Source organism: Trichechus manatus, unplaced genomic scaffold, assembly GCF_000243295.1.
Source record: "Trichechus manatus latirostris isolate Lorelei unplaced genomic scaffold, TriManLat1.0 scaffold00138, whole genome shotgun sequence".
NCBI classification, from domain to species: domain Eukaryota; kingdom Metazoa; phylum Chordata; class Mammalia; order Sirenia; family Trichechidae; genus Trichechus; species Trichechus manatus.
Window position 1 is genome coordinate 3,698,850 of NW_004444074.1, and position 23,399 is coordinate 3,722,248.

The window sequence follows — 23,399 nt, forward strand, 5'->3', positions numbered from 1 at the left end:
CACTGCAGTACTATTCACAATAGCCAAAAGGTGGAAACAAACTAAATGCCCACCAACAGATGAATGTATAAACAAAATGTGGTACATAAATACAATGGAATACTACTTAGCCAGTAGGATAAATGGAGTCTTGATACATGCTACAATATGGAAGGAACTTGAAGACAATATGCTAAGTGAAAAAGTCAATCACAAAAGGACAAATATTGTATGACCTCACTGAAATAAAAAATCAAGAAAAGACAAAAAAAAACTCATAAAGAAATGAAGGTATAAGCAATTTGCCAATTTATTTATTTACAATGAGAATATAATTGCTGAGCAAATCACAACAGCTGGAAAATAAAGGGAGCTGCTTGGTAACCATGGATTCAGTCCAGAATACTTTGGTCATTCTAGTTAAAAAGGACACATACCAAAGCACAGGAAAATGAACTTTCAGAACACCAAGGATGGAGAGAAGATTCTAATAGCTCTCATTAAAGAAGAGAGTCAAAATGGCATACGACTTGTCCAGAGCAATGCTGGTTACAAGAGAAGAGTGGAGTAGGCATTCACGCAAGTAAACTAGCTAGAATGTAGAGACAGTCTCAGATATGCAAGGACTTAAAACTTCGCCTCCATCTCTTCTTTCTTAAGAAGCCCTGGTGATGCAGTGCTTAAGCAGCTTGTCTGCTAACTGAAAGGTTGGTGGTTCAAACCTACCAGCCACTCTGTGGAAGAAAGATGTGGCAGTCTGCTTCTGTAAAGATTTGCAGCCTTGGGAACCCTATGGGTCAGTTCTACTGTGTCCTGTAGGGTCACTATGAGTCAGAATTGACTCCAAGGCAATGGTTTGTTCTTTCTTATGAAGTTACTGCAGGAAAAGCTTCACCAAAATAAAGGAATTAAAAAAAAAAAAAAAAAAAAGAAGATATGAGCTCCCCAAGTACAGGTGAATAACTATTCAGGGAGTTTCCTGAATACGCTCTTTGCTGCAAATGCAGAGATCAACTAATCCAGAGTGGACTAGGAGGCAGTGAGACGAAGTTCTCTGAGAAAAAAACAGAACCTATAGATTATCTGATGTATTTGAACATCTGAAAACTTTTTCTAGACATTGGACTGATTTCTTTAAATATTTTTAAAAAAGTTAACTATCAGCTAGGTTGATGTTTAGTAGGTATGCCATACTGGTTAGTTGGCAAGTAGTCATGATTTGAGCCCCCTGACACATTCTCCCAGACCCACAGCCTACCCAGGATCCAGAAACTACTGGGTTAATGTCTGTCATAACAGGGGCCCTCTAGACATTTTTCCAGCCCTAAGTGCCAGAATTTGTTTTGGTTCTGTCTTAGGCTGGGTTCTCTAGGGAAGCAAAACCAGTGAAGCATGTATGTGTATATAGAAAGAGATTTATATTAAGGAAATGGCTCAGGCGGTTGTAGAGGCTAGAACACCCCAAGTCCATGAGTCAGGCTGGAGGATTCTCCTGATTCACATAGCCACAGGGGCTAGCAAACCCAAGATCGGCAAGTCAGACAGCAGGCTCTGGCTTGCAGGCCACAAAGACCAAAGAATCCCAAGATCAGCAGGCAAGATGGCAGGTAAGCTTCTAGTTCAATTCCCAAGAACTGGAGGTCAGACAAACAGGAGCCAGCTGCAGGATCCAGAGTGGACAAAAGCCTACGAGCCTTGTCAGAAAGTCCACATATGTTGGATGCAGGCCACACCCTCAAGGAAACTCCCTTTCAAATGATTGGCTACTCACAGCAGATCCCATCATTGAGGTGATCACATTATATCCGATCTCATCATGGAGGTGATCACATCATTATACGACTGCCGAACTACATCATAACTGCCAGACCACTGAGAATCCTGGCCCACCCAAGTTGACACACAGCCTTAACGATCTAACGATCACAGATTCTTTGGTGCTCTGACTTACCTGGTGCTCTGACCTACCTATTGTTGACTGTTTTGACCCTTGGCAATAGGTAATAAGTACATAAAAACAAAGCAAATAGAAAAAAAAAGAAGCAAGTATTAATTCCAGGAAAAGCAACAACATTGGAAGGGAAAGTAAACCACTTGGTTCAGTAGTATACAATATTTACACAGTCATAAAAATGTAACATTAATGATTTAACAAATTGTGATGTAACTATATTGGAGGGTGGAAGAGGAGGAAGTGTAGAGGATGGTATTATAAGAGAGTTAAATCCTCAAGCACTATAACAAGACATTAACCAATACTGTTTAAAATTGTTAAATTAAGTAATAGCTATACAAGCATATTACAGTATTTAAAAATAAAGAGATATACTGCTAAAAGAGTTGAAAATGGCTGCCTCTAGGAAATAGACTTAGGGTATGAAATAGAGATAAATTGTCTTTTTTAATAAATTAAAATTTTTAATGCTCTTTGATGTTTTTAACCAAGTGCAAGCATTACTTTAATAAAAAATAATATTGAAAAAAGTAGGGGTTACCCAGGTGGGGAAGATATTCTAGGTATATTATAAATTCTAAATGGCTATATGAACATGATAGATCATTTAATTTAAAATTAACAAATGCCAGGAGCTCCTGATTAAGGGTTGTATAAAATACTAACTACATATATAAAAATAAACTCAGTACAAATGCTTAATAATTCAGAAGAATAAAAAGCACTAGAGATCCAAGGCACAACAATTGGTCTCTATTTGCCTGGAGCAACAGAGGAAGGAGAGTCAGGAATAGAAAGAGGAAATTGACGTGTGGCTAATTGCCTCCATGAACAACTGCCATCTCTGCCATGAGACCAGAAGAACTGGATGGTGCCCGGCTATCATTACTAAACATTTTGATCAAAGATTCTATAGAAGATTCCTGATCAACAGGAGGGAAATGCAGAACAGAATTTCAAATTCTCATGGAATCCATACTTTCTGGAGCCATGGAGGCTGGATGAACCCCTGAAACTACTGTCCTGAGATAATCTTTAAAACATAAACCAAAACCAAAAATAGCCCCTGAAGTTTTCTTAAAACCAAACAACGGTTTAGCATAACTAGTAAAGAATGTCTGCTTGAGCATTATGCTCTTTTAAGATCTAGCTGTATCGGATCAAACTGACAACAGCAACTGGAAAAGTCAGATAGGAAGCTTAGGGGGCAGTGAGTTTGTTTTAATGGGGGAGGAACAACTCAGAAAAGGAGAGTAAGAATGGTTGCACAACTCAAAGGATGTAATCAATGTCACAGAATTGTACATATAGAAACTGTTGAATTAGTGTATGTTTTGCTGTGAATATTCTCAACAACAAAAAATAAAATAAATTATATATTAAAAAAAAAGCACTACAGACATACCTTATAACTGAGCAATTTCACTTCTAGATGTCTATCCTAGAGAATCATTGCATGTGTTCAAGGAGACATGGGCAAGAATGTTTGAATAACAGAAAATTGGACACAACATAAATATTCATCACTAAGGAAACAGATAAATAAAATGTAGTGTATAATTGGATGGCATACTTAGGATGAAATGAAATGAATTAGATCTACATGCATCCCAGATAGCTCTTGAAAACGATGTTGTGTTAAAAAACAAATTGCTGAGCAATATTTATAGTGATATTATTTATGTAAATAAAAACCATGCTAAAGATTTGCTATGGATGCATATACGTAAGTAAAAGTATTTTAAAAAAAATTACATTGCTACGTACCGAATAGGTAACAGTGGTTACCTGTGGGGAGAAGAGGAGGCCGAATCTGGGAGTGGAAGTCAAAGCAGATTTGTAGTTTTCTCTGTAATTTTTTTCGTTTCTTCTCGTTCTTCCTCTTTCTCTTTCTTCTTCTCCTCCTCCTTTTTTAGGGCTATGTATATATACCTACGTGAGTTATTTAAAAAAACAAAACAACAAAACAGTATATTCTTAGAAGACTGAAAGCAGTACAATCTTCTCCTTTTGAAAAACCTTATTCAGGACTAGTTTTCAAAGAAAAAGTAATTGTTACTAATGTTATTGGGGAAAATGTGTATGTGCTCCTAGGTAGGAGGGCCCTGGTGGTGCAGTGTTTAAGCATCTGGCTACTAACCAAAAGGTTGGTAGTTCAAATCCATCAGCTGCTCCTTGGAAACCCTATGGGGCAATTCTGCTCTGTTCTATACGGTTGCTATGAGGCGGAATTGACTGGAAGGCAACGGGTTTGTTTTTGTTTGTAATCCACTGCCGTGGAGTGGATTCCAACTCACAGCCACCCTATAGGACGGGGGTAGAACTGCCCCATAGGGTTTCCAAGGCTGTAAATCTTTACAGAAACAGACTGCCACACCTTTCTCCCGCTGAGAGGCTGGTGGGCTTAGCAGCCGAACGCTTTAACCACTGCACCACCAGCGTTCCTAATCCACTCTAAGACAGCACCAAAAACCATAAAGACGGGTACAATCACTTCAGTATTTAAAATCAGTTTGCATAACCTGTCTAACGAGGTGGCTTCCCATTATTAGCTGATTAAGTCCTTTTACGTGCTTTGTTTCCCCTCTTACGTACCTTCCAATAAAACTATGCTCTCAAACGAAATAAACATACTCGATGGTTATGTAGGCAACCCTGGTGGTGTAGTGGTTAAGTGCTATGGCTGGTAACCAAAAAGTTGGCAGTTCAAATCTGCTAGGCGCTTTTTGGAAACTGTACCGGGCACTATGAATCGGAATGGACTCGACGGTAAGGGGTTTGGTTTTTGTCTATGTTTATGCAGTTGCAACTTTAATGTGAAAGAAAAGTAAAGGCTAAACAAGTCCATGAAAACAATGCAAATGATGCATGAAGTTATCAGCACTACAAACCACCAAACTACTGGTAGGTGAGAGCACTGAACACACGCCAACCAGTAGAGGCGGTGACCTTGGGCTCCCGCGGCTCAGGGGACGAAATCGATAGGAAGAAATGCCTCCTCAAGTTAGGGGTACAAACATAAAGTCGAAATCTCGGATCCGAAATGGCGTATTTCGATGTAGGACACACACCAAAAATATTAACATTTTATCCTGGGTGGTAGGAATATAATCAATTCTTATTTCTTTTTCTGTAATTTTCAAATTTCCACTTTAAAAAAGGGGCTAGTCTGGGGCGTCAAGAGTCCAAGGTTTTAATTCTGCCACCAACTGTCTAGGTACCTTAGTCCAATCACATTCTCATTTGTGAAGCCGGGCTACAAGACACTACAAGTTAGAATTTCCAACACCTCCACTGGCTTTAAATTCTGTTATGCAATGATCCCGCCTCCCGCCGGCTCGCCGAGGCAAGTGTTTTGGCTCACTCGGCTCACCGTCCGCGCCGGCTTCCAAAAGCAATCCTAAGCTCCGCCCCCCGCGTTCAAGACGGCGCGAAAACCCAATTGACAAGAACTCTATGCAAAGCCCTTCGGTCCGGTCTATGTTCGGTTTCCTTTCCCCGCCCTGGCTCCAGTCCGGATCACTCAGTCTAGGTCGTCTGCCTGGGAGGTCACCCCGCGCCTACGGGCCGCGTCCCAAGTGCCTCGCCGCCCGCGCTTTATCACCGCCTCTTCCCGCGTTCGACTCGGCTGAGCTGGGCCCGGCCTCCGCGCCCGCTCCGGGCGGGTGGGCGCAGGGGAATCCGAGACGGACCCCGCGGCCCAACTTCGCGCTCCTCCAGGAGCAGACCGCCTCCATGGCCAACACGCTGGCCAGGCCGGTCCGCGCAAGGTCCTAGGAGCAGGGGTACCTGGAAGCGGGGAGCATGGTAGGGGTCCTTGCCATGGCGGCGACGGCTGCTCCCACTCCAGTGAAGGACTACGAGATCGAGGTGAGATCGAGTGTCTGTCGAGTTCTTTTCCTCCGGCTGATGGGAGATGGTTGGGAGGAAATCCCGACTTTGCATCTCTGAGGGGGAAGGGAGGAACACAGAGAGGCCCCAGAGTAATGACATTGTGTGGAACAATTGCTGGATTGTGTCGTTTCTCTCTCTCTTTTTTAATTGTTGTGCTTTAAGTGAAAGTTTACAATTCAGGTTAGTCTCTTATACAAACATTTATGCATACATTATTTTGTGACCCTAGTTGCTCTCCCTATACTGTGACAGCATGCTCCTGCTTTCCACCCCTGATTTCCCGTGTCCATTCAACCAGCTCCTGACTCTCTCTGTCTTCTCATCTCGCCTCTGGACAGGAGCTGCCCGTTTAGTCTCATGTACCTACTTGAGCTAAGAAGCGTACTCTTCACGAGTATCATTTTATGTCTCATAGTCCAGTCTAATCTTTGTCTGAAGAGTTGGCCTCAGGAATGGTTATAGTTTTGGGCTAACAGAGAGTCTGGGGACCATGTCTTCTGGTGTCCCTCCAGTCTCAATCAAACCATTGTCTGGTCTTTTTACTAGAATTTGAGTTCTGCACCCCATGTTTCTCCTGTTCCATCAGGGACTCTCTGTTGTGTTCCCTGTTAGGGCGGTCATTGTGGTAGTAGCCGGGCACCATCTAGTTCTTCTGGTCTCATGCTGATGAAGTCTCGCTCATGTGACCCTTTCTGTCTCTTGGGCTAATGCTTTCCTTTTGTCCATGGTCTTCATTCTCCTTTACTCCAGGTGAGTTGGGACCAATTGATGCATCTTAGATGGCCGCTCACTAGCTTTTAAGACCCCAGACGTGGAGTGTGTTGTTTCTTAGAGTTGTAATAAATCCTGGCAAACATTGAAATTGTGAGATGTTTAGAGAGTCACAGTAAGTCAGGACTTAAGATACCACGGCCAGTTCCTAGATCCTAAAATGTTGGTGGACTATGATGTTCTGAACTTGTGAGATGTCACAGAGGATCCCATGGTCAGGTTCTGGGTTCATGATACGAAATCCTAGAATTTTAAAGTTGAAAAAGATCTTTAAGTCCAACTAGTCTGTCCTACCTAGTCTAGGAATGCCACTTAGAGTGTCCCTGCTGGAATCAAACAAGGTACTTAATAAGGAAATCTATTACTCATGACCCTAGATCTTAATATACTGCAGTTGGAAGACCCATGTGGCATAATGATGTTCGTTCACCAAGTTTCAGTGAAATGCAGTAAGCATTCTTTATAAACCAAACCAAAAACCAAACCTATTGCCGTCGAGTTGATCCCGACTAATAGTGACCCTGTAGGACAAAGCAGAACTGCCCCATAGGGTTTCCAATGAGCAGCTGGTGGATTTAAACTGCTGACCTTTTGGTTAGCAGCCTAGCCCTTAACCACTATGCTACCAGGGCTCCAAGCATTCTTTATAATGAGACTCTAATACCAGAATTTTAAGATACATGTTACATTTTCACACCTTTTCATCTCATGCTGGCATTCAGACTGAAGTATGTGTTCTGGTGTCTTGAATGAGCCAAGATGTGTGCTCACTTAAGGGTGATACTTGTTTGCTAGGTCAGGGCAGTTACTCAGCTTGTCTAGGTATGAAGAAGGACTTCTGATACTTGAATTACACAGTTCTTGGCTTTCTGTATGGTCAGTTTTATCAGTCTTTGGGTTATGGTTTTTGCTTTTGGTGGCCTGCTTAGAAAGCCTATTTCATAATACTGATACTGACTGTTAAGTATGGTAAAGGGAAAGGCTTTATGAGCATTTTTTTGCTTAACGTCAACCCTGTAATGAAATATTATCTCCATTCTACAGACGAGAGAAGAAGGTTAAAAAATTTAATTTGTTTAAGGTCTCACAGTAGAAGATGTCAGAGCCAGCACTCAAACTTAGATCTGCCTGACTCCAGAGCACATAGTATAGTGCCTCTAATACCATCTCAGGGTTATATAAATACTCATCAGTATTTTCTTTTAAAACATTTATGATTTCATTTTAACATATATAATGTTAATCCAGCTGTAATTTATTTTGCCTCATATTTATCCAAATGGTTAGAAGTTGTCCCAATACCATTTATTAAATACTTCTTCTTTTGTCACTACCTTGAATGCTACTGTTACCATTTACCAAGTTCTTAATATATACTTGTGTCTGTCTCTGGTTTCCTAATCAATTCCATTGACCTGCCTACCTATTCCTGCACCAGTATTACACTTTTAACCATGATAGCTTTATAATACATTTTAATTTTCTGAAGCATAACTCCCCTATTCATTACTTACTTTTTAAAGAATTTCATTATTATTCTGCTAAGTTTATTCTAACTAATGAACTGAGGAAATTTAAAAAGACTGATGGTGCTTTTTGTAACCAATAAGGTAATATTTATTTTTGGTTATGTAAATTATTGATTTATGACCAATAAAAATATAAACATGCCTAACATTATAGTCATTTTGGTATTGTAAGGGTAATAACGAATGTAAGACAAAGGCAGTAATGGTTTTAATAGCAAATTAAAACACTAGACTATGGAACAGTTCTTTTGGTGAACTTTCACTATCCTTTCTACTTGATTAGTAAATTTTGGGATCCTAGGCTTGGTTACTATGTTCCTGCTTCTTAGCAATAGTTAGGAAAATGTGCTTATTTTAAACTAAATATAATAAAAAGGGAATGTAACTAATACTTGTAGGGTTCCTAGCATATGTCATATTTTTACATATATTACATATTTTTATGTAATGTATTCGTTACAATTCTTAAGGTGGAGGGTGCTATTTAAAGTTTATACAGTAAACAGAGACTGAGAAAAATTAGTAATTTGCTCGTAAGTGTAGTAGGCTTGGATTTTTTTAATGTAAACAATTTTTTAGTAACATACATATACAAGGAATCCCTGGGTGGCACAAATGGTTAAGCGCTTGACTACTAACTGAAAGGCTGGAGGTTCGAACCCACCCAAAGGCACCTTGGAAGAAAGGCCTGGTGATCTGCTTCCAAGATGTCATAGCCTTGGAGACTCTATGGAAGTGCATTTCTGCTCTGGAACACATGGGTCTCCATGAGTCAGAATCAACTCAATGGCAATTGGTTTGGTTTTTGTTTTATAATATATATATACAGTAAAGTACACAAATTCTAAGTGTAAATCATTGACACATTGAGATTTGAATATAGGTTTAATTTTAAAGTTCATATTCTTTCTGGTATATCATGTTTGTCACCTAAAGGAGCCTTCCTTTCTTTATCCAGTTACTTTAAATACACTAGACATGTGTCTAAAATTTATGTTTTGTATTATTTTTCTTGAAATAAGTGCTTTTTTTCCTTCTTTTAAATCTGTAGCCATGCAAAAAGCAAAGGAAGGATGATGACGGATCTTCCTATAGAACAATTACAAAATATTTATCACCAATAGGGAAGACTGGAGATAGAGTTTTCTCGCCACCAAAATCCAATAATATTCTGGATTATTTTAGAAAGACTTCATCCACAAATGAGAGGACTCAATCAATGAAAGAGTGTAAGATAAAGTCATCTGCACCGTTGCCTGTTGACAGTGGCAAGGATTATAAAACATCTTTGGAAATGTTCTCAAATGTAGAGTTTAAGAAGAGAGGAAAGAGAGTTAATTTATCACATCAGCTAAATAATATTAAAACTGGACATGAATCTCCAATTGAAATTAGTAGTGATGAGAGCAAAGGAGACTCTAGTTTAAATCATGACTTTGAAGAAAGTAGTACTTCTGTTTTACTCCACCAGAAACATGTAGAGGTACTTGCAGAAAGTATTCAAGATATCAAAAACCAGTCAAGCACTATGATCTGCAAACAAAATTCTAAGAAATTAAATCCTAAACAAGGCACCACAAAAAATGATTGCAAAAAAATAAGAAAAAGAAAGTACAGAGAAGTAATAGATCTCTCCGAAAGTTTATCCTTGGCAAAGGAACTAAATCTTAAAAAAGATGGTAAAGATAATAAACAGATAATATCTTCCCTAACTAATGAAGACAGTACTGCAAATAATGCAAACACTAGAGATAATGTAGCTAAAATAGCTCTGTTAAATGATAACACAATAACTGTCTCATATGAGGAATTTTTAAAAAGTCACAAGGAAAACAAAGTGGAACAGATACCAGACTCTACAATGGTAATGTCAGTTTGTGCTCCTGAAACTGTTGGAGAAATAGTCAAAAGTGGTTGTATAAGTGATACAGAAACCTGTGAAAATTCCCAGCAGGTACACTTTAAGACAGTGACGGTTCTTGCACAAGTTCACCCCGTGCCCCCCAGAAAGACAGGGAAAATACCCTCAATTTTCTTGAAACAAAAGCAAATTGAAATGGAAAATAGTCTCTCTGATACTGAGAGTGAACAGACAATTCAGAAAAGAAAATCTAACGTTGTTATACAGGAAGAAGAGTTAGAGTTGGCAGTGTTGGAAGCTGGGAGTTCTGAAGCTGTGAAACCAAAATGCACTCTAGAAGAAAGACAGCAGTTTATGAAAGCATTTAGGCAGCCAGCATCAGATGTACTTAAAAATGGAGTTAAGAAGTCTTCTGATAAGCAGAAAGACCTTAATGAAAAATCTTTACTTGAAGAAGGAAGAGAGAATAGTTCTAAAAACATCATGGAAAATCCTAATATCCAGATGATTTCAAATAATGGCAATTCACAGTCACACACTGATAAAGGAAGTTTTCCTAAGGAGAAAAGTAAAAAGCTAAAGCAAAAGGGTAAGAAAATATTAGATACTGGGGTTGCACTAGGTGAAAATGGAGAAGGAAATACTCAAAAGAAAGAAACAACCTCTTTCTTAAAAGAGAAACAAAATCAAAATAAAATTACAATGAGTTTAAGGCGAAAGAAAACAGAAGTTTTCAAAAGCAGCACATTATTTAACAGTAAAAGTCTTTTGTGTGAAGATATAGCAAAGGATGACCCTTTAAAGATTTCTTCTCTATTTAACAACAGTAAGTCATCAAGAAAAACCAGTATTCGCGTTAAGGATGTCAAAATTAGAGATTCTAAAGCTGAACCCAAAGACAACTTGGTAAATGTTTCCACACCCAAATCAACCAGAAGATCTGTAAGAGGTAGCAGTACACCTACCACAATAATCATTAGAGGTTCTGATTTTGAAGATTCAGAAGATAATAGTCCAATAAAGGCTTCCACTCCAAAAGCAGCCAACTTACCAGGAAAGCGTAACTTATATACAGCAGAACTAATAACGGTACCCTTTGATTCAGAGAGTCCTATTAGGTAAAGTTTTGTTTTTATTTTAAAATTCTATTATTCTATGTAAGTTCTAGTATTTTGTAATATTAGCAGGAAAGGAAAATATTTCAAGTGTTAAAGACTTATTTTTTCTAGAATATAACTGATTTATTTTGTAAGAAAAAGAGAACAGGGTTTCAAAATGCTCCTTGTTTTCCACATTTAATTTACAGTCGGGCATAATTTCAGAAGCATTCCAGATATATTTTAGTAAACTCTTATTCATGTAATTGCTAATTCCTGGAGGAATATCCTTCAAATGTGAATTCTGTGCATTTAATGAGCATGAGTGTGAAAATAAATCAGAAATCTATTTATTTCTTGGGTGAACTGAGCCACACACTATGTGGTGTATACTTGCATGCTGCTTCTAATAGAAGAGTCATCTTGGGGACTAATTTTCTGTAAAGCTTATTTTTAAGGGAAACATTTTATATTTTCCAAGGGTTTAACATTGAGTTTGGCTTACTTTTGAATCAGTAGTTTGAAACTGGAGTTTTTATTTCTGTTTTGGAATAGTCCAGAAATGGGAGCTCTAGTTGGTTCTTTTCTGTATTTGAGGTTCTTATACTTTATAATCAAGAAAATGTTCCTGAATACCTTTTCTTTTTTCAGAATGAAATTCACCAGAATTAGTACTCCCAAAAAATCTAAGAAAAGATGTGAGAAAAGATCTCAGAAATCTGAAGCAACTGATGGAGATTTTATTTCTCAGACTAGAAAGGTAATTGAAATATTAGTCCTATAAGTAGTATTCTATTTCCTTTAAACAACATCAACAAAAAGCTACTCTTTGGAAGTAATAAGCTGAAACAAGATTCACATATTTCATAAATTGGTTATGTTAACCACAATCCTAAATTGTTTTTCACTGTTATTCCATTCCTGTAGTTTATTAAAATATCCAGTTATTGTGAGATGAAAGCAATTGATAGGGTCAGAGTATAATTTACTTGGAAAAAGCTTTCTTAGAATTATATTCCAGTCACTTTTTCCTAAGGCTGCCTATAGGTGGTGATTGGATTTTTGGTTTATTTCTATAGATTAGGGGCTTAACCTTAGCACTATTGACATTTTCGGCTGTATAATTCTTTGTTGTGAGGGTCTGGGGCTGTTCCGTGCATTGTAGGATGTTTAGCAACTCTGGCCTCTACCCATGAGATGTCAGTAGTACCTCCAGCCCCTCAGTTACGATAATCAAAAATGTCTGCAGACATTGTCAAATGTCCCCCAAGAAGCAAAACCCCTCTGGTTGGAAACTACTGCCCTAGAGGGAGAGATGTGATATATAAGAATAATCTAGGTGCTTTTTCAAAGTGAGCTGCTTGTCACCACCATGGGAGGATCAGATTCTCTCTAGGGTAGGCAGGTAGGTACAGGTAGGTCTGTTTTGAAAAACCTACAAAGGTGATCGTAATATAATCCTTGGATGAAAACTATTGCTACGGAAAGGTGATAATCTCTTTTCATTTTTATTTAACAGGTATCTTTTTTTTTTTTAAACTGCTCACCATGTTCCAAACACTGTGCTTAGTACTTACATCATTAGTATCATAAAGTAGATTATTTAGTCTGCTTCCTAGATAAAGAAACTGCAATTCATGATGAGGAAGCATGCAGTTTGCGTGTGACTCGGGGAAGTGGTTTTCCCAGAGTCACAGAACAGTAAGTAGTTAGAAAGACAGCCCTTAGCCTGTTGGAAAGCACTCTAGAATCCAGCTGGTTGTACCACAGCTAAAGGTTAAAATCTCTAAGATGAACTTTATCCCATGTATTTTATTTAATTCTTAAGTATAGCTTCAACTTTAGTTTTAGGAATACTATTCCTTGGTTTGCCTTTAGAATTGCAATTCAGTGATAAGTTTTCCAGTAAGACAAATCTCAAAATTAAATGTATCCATATTGGGCCCTTATCAAATTTACTTAGATCAGCTATTTTATCTCATGCTATTAATCTATGAACCACTATTTGAAGCTTACCTAGGTTTATTTGCTAGCTCTAGCAGAGAACCTTGGTAATTTTCTGGGAGTTTTTTTCATGTTTCCATGAGAATGAATGGGTAGACTGGTTTTCCTAAGAGCCTCATATTCATAATAGCTCTTACAACAGAGATATTTTCAGAATGGTTTTCAGAATGGCTCTGGGTTCACTCTTTTATGCAAAAAAATACTAAGTGCCATGCTGTGTGCTAGATATTGGGAATACAGCTGTGAACAAGATATACACATGGTCTCTATTCTCATAGAGCTTCCATTCTTAAGGAGAAATCAGGCAAATAAACAGGAAATAACAGTGTATGTAATAAGAGCTATAATGAAGTAAGCACTGAGTACTCCAAGACCACATAAGTGGGATACCTGACTTCCCAGAGATGATAAGCTAGGATCTAAAAGGGTAGAAAGAGTTCCCAAGCAGAGGGAATACTGTGTGCAAAGGCTTTGAGGGCAATAGAGAGCATTTTTATTTTAGTTAAGTAGAGGCTAGATTGTTAGGATAGTAGACTTCATTCGAGAGCCAGGGGCAAGCCATTTTAAGTAGGAGGCATAACATGATTAGCCTTGAGTTTTAGAAATATTACTCTGAGGCTGGGAGACTAGTTAGGAGGCTTTTGGAGTAATCTGCATGAGATGTGCTTGTGTTCTAAAGGAAAGCAGTGAGAGGTGGCCAGTGGTTATTTAGGAGGTAGAATTGAGGAGCCTTGATGATAGACTTGATATGAAAGTCAGGGAGAGAAGTCAGGCATGATACCTGGGTTTCTGGCTTGGGTTTTTGTGTGGATGATGCCTTTCACTAAGATAGGAAGAAGGCTGGTTTGGGGGAAAGATGAGGAATTTGGTTTTGGACAAGTTGGATTTGACGTATCTATGGGATGCGCCGGTGGCACAGTGCTCAAGAGTTACGGCGAGCTACCGGTGCTAACCAAAAGGTCAGCAGTTCAAATCCACTGGCCGTTCCTTGGAAATCTTATGGGGCAGTTCTCTGTTTTATAGGGTTGCTATGAGTCTGAATTGACTTGACGGCAACAGGTTTGTTTTTTGTTTCTTTTTTTAATGGGATATTCAAGTGGAACCATCTAATTAGATTTGAGCCAGAGATAAAGCGGAAGGGTCATCAGCATGTTGATGGCAGTTGAAGCTGTGTGAATTAATGAAATCATGCAGAGAAAGCATGTTTGGTCAAAAGAAGATGTCCAAGGATAACCCTGGAGGAACTCCACAGCCTTTAAGGAATGAGCAGAAAAAGAGGACATGGGAAGGGTGACTGAACTGATAGATCCCTTGGAGAATGTGCTGTCATGGGAGTGTTTCATGGAGGGATTGGTCAATATTGTCAATATTGTTGTTGATAGCTGCCATGGAGTTGAATGATGACCTCATACAGAGAGACCTAGTGAGATAAGAATTGAAAAGTGTCTTGATTTTTGGCCACCTTGCCAAGTGCAGTTCAGTTGAGTATTGGGTACACAAGTGAGATTGTTTGCCTGCATTTAGGCAAGGAGGACAATTCGACTGACCCAGAATTGGGCTTTTCCCAGGTAGGTGTGGCAGAAGGGCAGTGGTACCAAGGGAGTTTAGAGTATTTTTAAGAGTGGTTGAAGTGATGGACAGTGGACTTTAAGCTGGGTAGGGGAAGACAGAGGCTAGTAAGTAGGGAGAACGTAGAGAGCTGTCAGAACCAAAGTTTCTGATGAAGTCAACAAATGTAGTCAGGATTAACCAAGTAAGAGGTGGGAGGATAGGCTGCTAGGTCAGAAAGTAGGATGTTGGAACTTACTATTTTAGGTGATGGGATTATGTATGATTTTAATTTTCTTTATTTTTCTATGTTATGATTTTCTATAAAAATGAAATTAAAAACTTATAGTCACAAAAAAGCTATAAAAAACAAAACAGGTTTTAATAGCAGAACTATTTGCCAAAATATGTGTATAGTTTTTTTTCTTTTAACAAGCAGTCGTTGAAACCATATCTCCTGATATAACAGTTTGTTTCAATGATTGAATTGTTAGTCTAAATTTAGGTGGATTATTTTGAATACTAATTTGCTGTTAGATTCATTAGCCTGCCAAAAACTTTGCTACCAGAACAACAAAAAATCTCAGTGTACTACTAATGGACCAACTCCTTGACATTCCTACCCTTCTCATGTATGCTTTGAATATTCATGCCTTTTCTTTTTAATGGTTTTAAAAATATTAATCATTTGTTTGGAAAAAAAACAGCAGAAGTGTGTAAAATTAAAAATGACAAATATTTTCATCTTCTCAGCACTATTGTCTTTGGGTAACCCACTTTTAATAGTTACGTGTTTATCCTTCCAGGCTGTTTTCTATGCTTAGATAGATAGATATGTATTTTTATTGTTGTAAACGATATGTTTAACACATTGGCTAATTCAGCATTTTTTACATGTACAATTCAGTGATACCAATTATATTAATCACATTGTGCAACTATCACCAGTATCCATTGCCAAGTTTTCCATCATCATAAGCAGATACTCAGTGCTTCCTAAACAATGAGATAGATACAATTTTTAAAAGGGGCCGTATAATGTAAATTGTTCTGCAGCTTGCTGTGCATGTGTGTTTTTAATCCCATCGTGAAAACCTGTAGAACTTAATATGGAAAGCACATTCTCTGAAAGATAATATTTAAATACTTTAGATCACAGGGTGCATCAGTGTGAGAACCAGGTCTGAAGGCCATTTTTATTCTTATCTATGCTCTTTTTTAAAACCACACATAACCTTTTCTACCTCCCCACAATAGATTCAGCCTAAAGTACTCTCTCTCTAACCTAAATTTCTATGGTGTAATCTCACATATATACACACAATAATAATGTATACCATATAGTTTTATTATACCTATCTGTTCCTAGTCTTTCTTCTCTATTACTTATAAGTTCCTTGAGGCCCAGATCTACATATTATAATATTGTTGGTCCTTTTTTTTTTTTTTTTTTTTTTTACAGTTTCCAAGTCAGAGCCTTGCACATAGTAGACTGTTTATTCATATTTAGAAAGTACTTCACCTAAATTTGGTGACTAAAATCAAAGATTAGATGCTACGGTGATGGTAGAAAAATACCCAACAATTTTAATAAACTACTTCTACAAACATACTTCTGGGTGTTTTCCACACAGGTAGTATTTATCTGGATGAATTTCAAGTAAGAAATAAAAGCAAACCAAGTATAACTGGACACATTTTAATTAAAGTTCCCTAATAAGTCTTAAATAATCATTTCTCGGTCTTTTATTTAATGTGATTTGTGATTAGTTTTTTTTTTTCTGTTGTTAAGTAGAAAATGTTTACCAGTGATCTAAATTAATATTTCACATTTTTGTCTAGGCAAGTAATGCTTCAAAAAACATATCAAAAGCAAAACAATTGATTGAAAAAGCAAAAGCTATACACATTAGTAGGTCAAAGGCTACTGATGAAATAACTCCTTTAAGGCGTTCCTCTAGACATCAGGCGCTTACTGAACGGAAGAAATTGTCAGAAACAGAAGTAAGTATTACACGTGTTTATTGGTTTAAGTTCTTTCCTATTCTGTTGTTTGGAGTGAGAGAAGGAAACCACTGTAATGTTATAAAGGTAGCATTGTGAGGTAGCCTCAAGGTGATAGAAAAGAATATTATTTAAAGTTCTGCCTTAAAAGACTTTGGCTCTTTATTGCCTACACAATACAGTTCAAATCCTTATCAAGTCATTTAAGATTCTTCATAGGCTGAACCCTTCCCTCTCCTCAAAACAATGTACTTCTCCATACACACTCTTTGCTGTAGTCACACTAAGTTATGCATTTCTCCCCACATGATGTAATTTTCACTTTGTAGTCTCAGTCTGAAATATCTATTCTGGGTACTCTCTTCTCCCTGAGGAATATGCTTCTCAAGCTTTAAGATTCTAGTAAGTCCCTGGGTGGTGCAAATGGTTAACACAGTCAGAGGCATCTTGGAAGAAAGGCCTGATGGTCTATTTCTGAAAAATCAGCCTTTGAAAACCCTGTGGAGGACAGTTCTACTCTGACACACATGGGGTCACCATGAATCGGAATTGACTTAATGGCAGCTGGTTTTTTTAAGTGCGACCACCTTCTCCCGACAGCTATGCTGATGCCTTCAGGCCAGACAGTTTCCTTTACTATATGTACTTTCATGCTTTTTTGTCCTTTAGTCAGTACTGCTGTCACCACACTGTGTTATAACTAGTTAAACTCTCTACTCCTGGACTAGCTAGCCCTTTCTGGGTCCTGCAAATTCCGTAGTAACCTTGAAGCCAATTCTTGAGTTTTACTTGTCTGTGAATTGCCAGCACCTGCTGTATTGCCTGATACATGGTGGGCACTCAATAAACGTATGCTGACCACATGAAAACAGCAGACGTCATCTAATCCATTTCTAGGCTATACAGTTAGTTCTGGAGCCCCGGTGGCACAGTGGTTAAGAGCTCAGCTTTTATGTGCCCATGTCTTCTCTTCCCAAAAGAAAAGTAAATTCTTTAAGTGCATGAACCATGCACGGTGGTTAAGAGCTACAGCTGCTAACCAAAAGGCCGTCCGTTCAAATCTACCAGCTGTTCCTTGGAAACCCTATGGGGCAGTTCTATTCTGTCCTGTAGGGTCGCTATGAGTCGAAATTGACTTGGCGGCAGTGGTTTTGGTTTTGGTTTTTATAGTTAGTTCTGAAAGAATAGCCAGAATTTCTGTGTTGTTGTCACGTGCCATTGAGTTGGTTCCGACTCATAGCAACCCCATGTACAGCAGAACGAAACACTGCCCGGTCCTGCGTCAGTCTCACAATCGTTGTTATGCTTGAGCCCATAGTTGCAGCCACTGTGTCAATCCATCTCGTTGACAGTCTTCCTGTTTTTCGCTGACACGCTACTTTACCAAGCATGATGTCCTTCTCCAGGGACTGATTCCTCCTCATAACATGTCCAGAGTATATGAGACGTAGTCTCGCCATCCTTGCTTCTAAAGAACATTCTGGCTGTACTTCTTCAAAGACAGATTTCTATACAGAAATTCTATAGTTTGGTTATATTAATTATTTTATCTGGAATATAGTCTACTAATTAATTCTTTAAAAAAGAAAGCCCACAGTTATAATAAACCCACATCACATAAACTTGTATGATGTAAGTATAGACTACCTTTCACATCATGTGTTTTCTGTTTCAGTCAGATAATGTCTCATGAGGAGGTGTATGGAGTTGCTAATTTAATGGTATTGTCTGTATATCTTATGACATTAAATATATAATACATTTTTTAAATTTTTCTCTTATTTTGTCTTAGGACTCTGTAATAATAATAGATTCAAGTCCTACTTCTTTAAAGCAGCCTGAGAAAAATCAGAAGAAACTTAAGTGTTTGAATGATGTGCTAGGAAGAAACCTTAACCAGTCACCTAAAAATGTACCTGGTAATCAGATTTAATAAGATTTTTGACAGAAATTTGAATGTTTTTTTGCGGGGGGATTCTATTGTTATCGTTCTGGTTGCTTTTGTGATACAAATTTAATCTCTTGCCTTAGAAAATAAAAATTTTAATTACATTAAATAGTATTTCTGTTTTAATAAGTAAAGTTATAGTGTAGTGAAGAGTTTTTTTTAAAAGAGAAACTAACATATTTTAATTTATTTCATTTCCATGTTCCTATTTAGTGTTACTAAATTAGTAGTTCCCAGATCTGTCTGATCATCGAAGTCATCTGGGTAAATTTTAAGTCTTTATATCTTTAAGTCTTCCCTAGACATCTTGAATAAGAATCTTCAGAGGTGTGTTGTGGGACTCTGTAGTTGTAAAAAAAACATTCCTCAGGAGATTCTGATGTTGTTGGGTTGAACCAGATCATTATGTAAAAAATATTTAATTAAAAAAAAAATGAAAGCGTTAATTTAAAAAACTGAAAGATAATTTTGAAAGTAGCTGGAGGTAAGTGGAGATTGAAAACACTGATACTAACCTAAGCATTCGTTTTTCTAAGGAAAAATGAAAGTCGCGCCTTTATTTCTTGCCAGAAAAGCTCAAAAAACAGCTGATCCTATCCTTGGATTCGATGAAAGCAGGTTAGTCCAATACAAATTTTAAATTACCAAAGTATTGTATGGACTGTATTTTGTATTTATTTGTTTACTTTGATGAGCAAACTGGTAATTATCACTTGAAGCTTTAATAAGTTCAGAAGATAACAATGTTGACAATGTTCCAACTGCTATTTGAAGATCTTCTTTTTCTGCAAAATTGTGCCCATCTCGAGACAAAAGCAGAATAATAAACGAACCAAAAAAAAAAAAAACCTCAAAGAGCTGGTTATGAATTTCATTCACTCAAATATTTAAACACCTGCTATGCTCCAGACACTGTTTTTTATATAGGGATTATTATGGGGAACAAAGTAAGACACATTGCCTATCCTCATAGGGCTTGTAGTCTAGAGAGGGAAGACAATACGTGAATATTTATCAGGCCAGCAAATGAAGAATTGCTAAAGAGAGGTATAAAGTTCTATGAGAGTTTATATTAAGGAGATTTGGTCTGATCAGGAAAGCTTCCCTGAGACTTGAAGTGAAATCTGAAGGATGAGCAAGGGTTAACCAGGCAGAGGAAAGGTGTTCCAGCCAGAGTGAGCAGTCTGTGCGAAGATCCTGAATAGGTAGAAGGAGCATAGTAAATGCAAAAGACTGGAAGAATGCCAGTGTGACGAGTGGAGAGAGCAAGGATGAAAGGAATGTGAGATTAAGCTGGAGAGGTGGGTGCCAGACAACATAGGATCTTTTAAAGAATTTTGTCCTTAAGTTAAGAGTAATGAGAAGCTGTCAAAGTGCTTTAAGCATGAGTATAGACATAAACAGATTTGGATTTTGAAAATTTAACCTGGCTGTTGAATGAGTCTGGCTACTGTATAAAGAATGGATTGGAGGAGGAGTTCAAATGGATGTTAAGAATCCAGTCATGAGTTGATGGAGGTGTAGAATAGGGTGTTGGAGATGATGTAAAGATATTTAGGAGATAATTAAAAAACCCTTGGTGATTAATTAAATGGGGTAAGGAGGTGGTAAGGGAGAGGAAGGTGTTAGGAGGGCACCAGAATGTCTACTTTATGCAACTGAATGGCACAGTAAAAGACTAGATAGGGACAACATCATGAGTTCAAGGTTGGTTTTTTTCTTCTCCTGTTTTTGCTTTATTGAGAGTACAATTATATATTGTTAAATGCACAGATATTAAGTGTCCAGTTTTGACAAGTGAGCCTAAATTAAGATACAAAATTAATGTTTTACCCCAGAAAGTTTACTTGTACTTCTTTTCTGTTACTCCCTTTCACAACCATCTCACCAATAGACTAGCACTATTCTGATTTCTATTACTGTAGATTTGTTATTTTGTTCTAGAACTTCACATAAATGGAATATACAGTATTTACTCTGTTGTGTCTGGCTTCTTCCACTCAGCATAATGATTTTGAGACTTATTCATGTTGTCAAGTATATCAGTAGTTCATTGTTGTTTTTTTTTGCTGAGTAGTATTCCATTATATGGATATACCACATTTTGTCTATACATTGATCAGTTGATACACATTTGAGTTGTTTCCAATTTTAAGCTATTATGAATAAAGCTGTTAGGAGCATTCATATATAAGTTTTTATGTGGATATGTATTTTCATTTCTGTTGGGTAACTATCTAAAAGTCAGAACAGACAACTTTGAAAATGTTGGCTCTAAAGAGAAGAAAAGGTAGTCACTAGAGAGGCATGAAAATCAAATCAGGATTTTTTAACTTAATGAGAGAGACTTGATTGTGTTTAAAAGTCACAGAGAAGGACTGAGGAGAAGTTGAATACATGAGAGAAAGAATGATTGATGGCTTTAAGGTTTGTGGGAAGGTTACTTGGGCTGAGTTCCAAAATCATTTTGGGGGAATTAGTCTTTATTGGTCAGTGCCCATGGAAGCAGCAGTCAAGAAATCAAACGACATATTGCATTGGGCAAATCTGCTGCAAAAGACCTCTTTAAAGTTGTAAAAAAGCAAAGATGTTACTTTGATGGTGAAGGTGCATCTGACCCAAGCCATGGTCTTTTCAATCGCCTCATATACACGTGAAAGCTGGACAATGAAAAAAGGAAGACGGAACGATTAATGCATTCAGACTGTGTTGTTGGCAAAGAATATTGAATATACCTTGAACTGCCAGAAGAACGAACAAATCAGTCTTAGAAGAAACAACTGAAATGCTCCTTAGAAGCAAGGACGGTGAGATTTCATTTTCCTTACTTTGGACCCGTCATCAGGAAAGACCAATCGCTAAAAAAGGTCATTATGTTTGGTAAAGTAGAGGGTCAGCGAAAACGAGGGAAACCCTCAATGAGATGGACTGACACAGTAGCCACCACAATGGACTGAAACATGCCAATGATCATGAAGATGGTGCAGGACCGGGCAACATTTTGTTCTGTTATACATAAGGTCACCATGAGTCAGAGCCGACTCGACAGAAACTAACAACAACAAGTCTTTATTGGACGAAGTGCAGCTTCTCTATTTTAAGAGGAAAGAAAGGAGGACAGAATGGTGAAGTAATAGATTTGTGTGTTTTTGTGTAAGGAAGTTGAGGAAATTCCCATCTGATACCTCTTTTCTCTATAATGTAAGATCTGAGGTTATCTGTTAAAGGTGAGGAGGTAGGATTGGGCAGGGTCTGAGTTTGAAGAGAATGAAGGAGGTTAATGCAGGATTGTTGACTTTGAGGGTCCATTTGTACTGATACTGAATTTATGGTGGAACCAGCGTGCCCAGTTGTGTCTTTACCTGCTCCCGTGTACATGCAAAGAAAACAGAATGTTTGATGATTTTTGACAGGCAGGTGCCACAAAAAGCAAATCAAGGTAGTTAAATAGGTTGTCAGGAGTGTTATTTAATGATGGAGCATGGAATCTAAGCTGAGTAAGGAGGGAAGTTAATAAAGGAAAGTGTTGATGGATAGAAGATGATAGAGTTATTAGTGGATTAGCAGTCCTAAGGAGGTTGAAGAGCTTGGCAGTGGAGAAATTATACATCAGCCTGGGTAGCCTGTTTTTCTTTCCTAGTAGCTTGAATTCTGTATTTTAAAAAAAGAGTAATAAAACATTGTAATGCTCATGTTGTTGAATGCCAACCTGAAGTGGGGAGCATATCTGCTTGGTTACACTATTATCTTATCTGCATTTGCTTTACCTAGCTGAATTTTTTTTTGTTTTTTTTTTAACCAAAGACAATCCTTTATTACAACTATTAGTTTATGATTGCATGGGAACATTTTAGGACAAATTAGAATTTACAGCTTTTTTAGCTTTAAGAACTTGGCCCTGCCAAAGTTAAATATTAAAACGTGAAGAATATCTTCTTGGGCAGCTTGGCTTGTAAATGTGCCTGTCCTGGAAAAAAGCTGCCAAATAAGTTTCTTGGTTCTAATACTCAACAAGTTGAGCAGGTTTCCAAGTTATTAGATCAAATGCCAGGGTTTTCTGAGTCCAAATTCATGGTAGCCCCAGGTTCCTGGAGTTCAAATGTTGTCCCTGCTGCAGCTGATCATCCTCTGAGGACAGGGCCTCCCAGGCTGAGCTGGGGTTGCCAGCTCTAAAACTCTTGTACTTCAGGTCCCATTCTCTAGCACTCAGTTGTCAATCCTTGTGATAGACGAACTCCAATACTCAGGTCAATTTTTTTTTTTTAATATTTTTTATATTATTGTTGTACTTTAAGTGAAAGTTTACAATTCAAGTTAGTCTGTCATACAAAAATTTATACATATTGTTATGTGATCCCAGTTGCTCTCCCTATACTGTGACAGCACGCTCCTTCTTTCTGCCCCTGGTTTCCCATGTCCATTCAACCAGCTCCTGACCCTGTCTGCCTTCTTATCTCACCTCCGGACAGGACCTGCCCGTTTAGTCTCATGTATCTACTTGAACTAAGTAGCACACTCTTCACGAGTATCATTTTATGTCCCATAGTCCAGTCTAATCTTTGTCTGAAGAGTTGGCCTTGGGAATGGTTTTAGTTCTATGTTGACAGAGAGTCCAGGGGCCATGCTTTCTGGGGTTCCTCCAGTCTCAGTCAGACCATTAAGTCTAGAATTTGAGTTCTGTACCCCACTTTTCTTCTTCTCCATCAGGGACTCTGTGTTGTGTTCCCTGTCAGGGCGGTCATTGGTGGTAGCTGGGTACCATCTAGTTCTTCTGGTCTCAGGCTGATGAAGTCTCTGGTTTATGTGGCCC

At 38.0% G+C, this 23,399-nt stretch overlaps 1 protein-coding gene across 1 annotated transcript in view; it reads left to right on the forward strand.

Moving 5' to 3' along the window:
* The first annotated feature begins 5,690 nt into the window (after positions 1-5,690).
* Positions 5,691-23,399, forward strand: part of ATAD5 (ATPase family AAA domain containing 5) — a 49,136-nt gene continuing 31,427 nt past the window's right edge. Inside the window, exons 1-6 of the mRNA XM_004385396.2 lie at positions 5,691-5,803; positions 9,179-11,106; positions 11,737-11,845; positions 16,480-16,641; positions 18,434-18,560; positions 19,126-19,207. Coding sequence (XP_004385453.1) covers positions 5,738-5,803; positions 9,179-11,106; positions 11,737-11,845; positions 16,480-16,641; positions 18,434-18,560; positions 19,126-19,207 — 2,474 coding nt within the window. The 5' untranslated portion in view covers positions 5,691-5,737. The remainder of the gene's footprint in view (positions 5,804-9,178; positions 11,107-11,736; positions 11,846-16,479; positions 16,642-18,433; positions 18,561-19,125; positions 19,208-23,399) is intronic.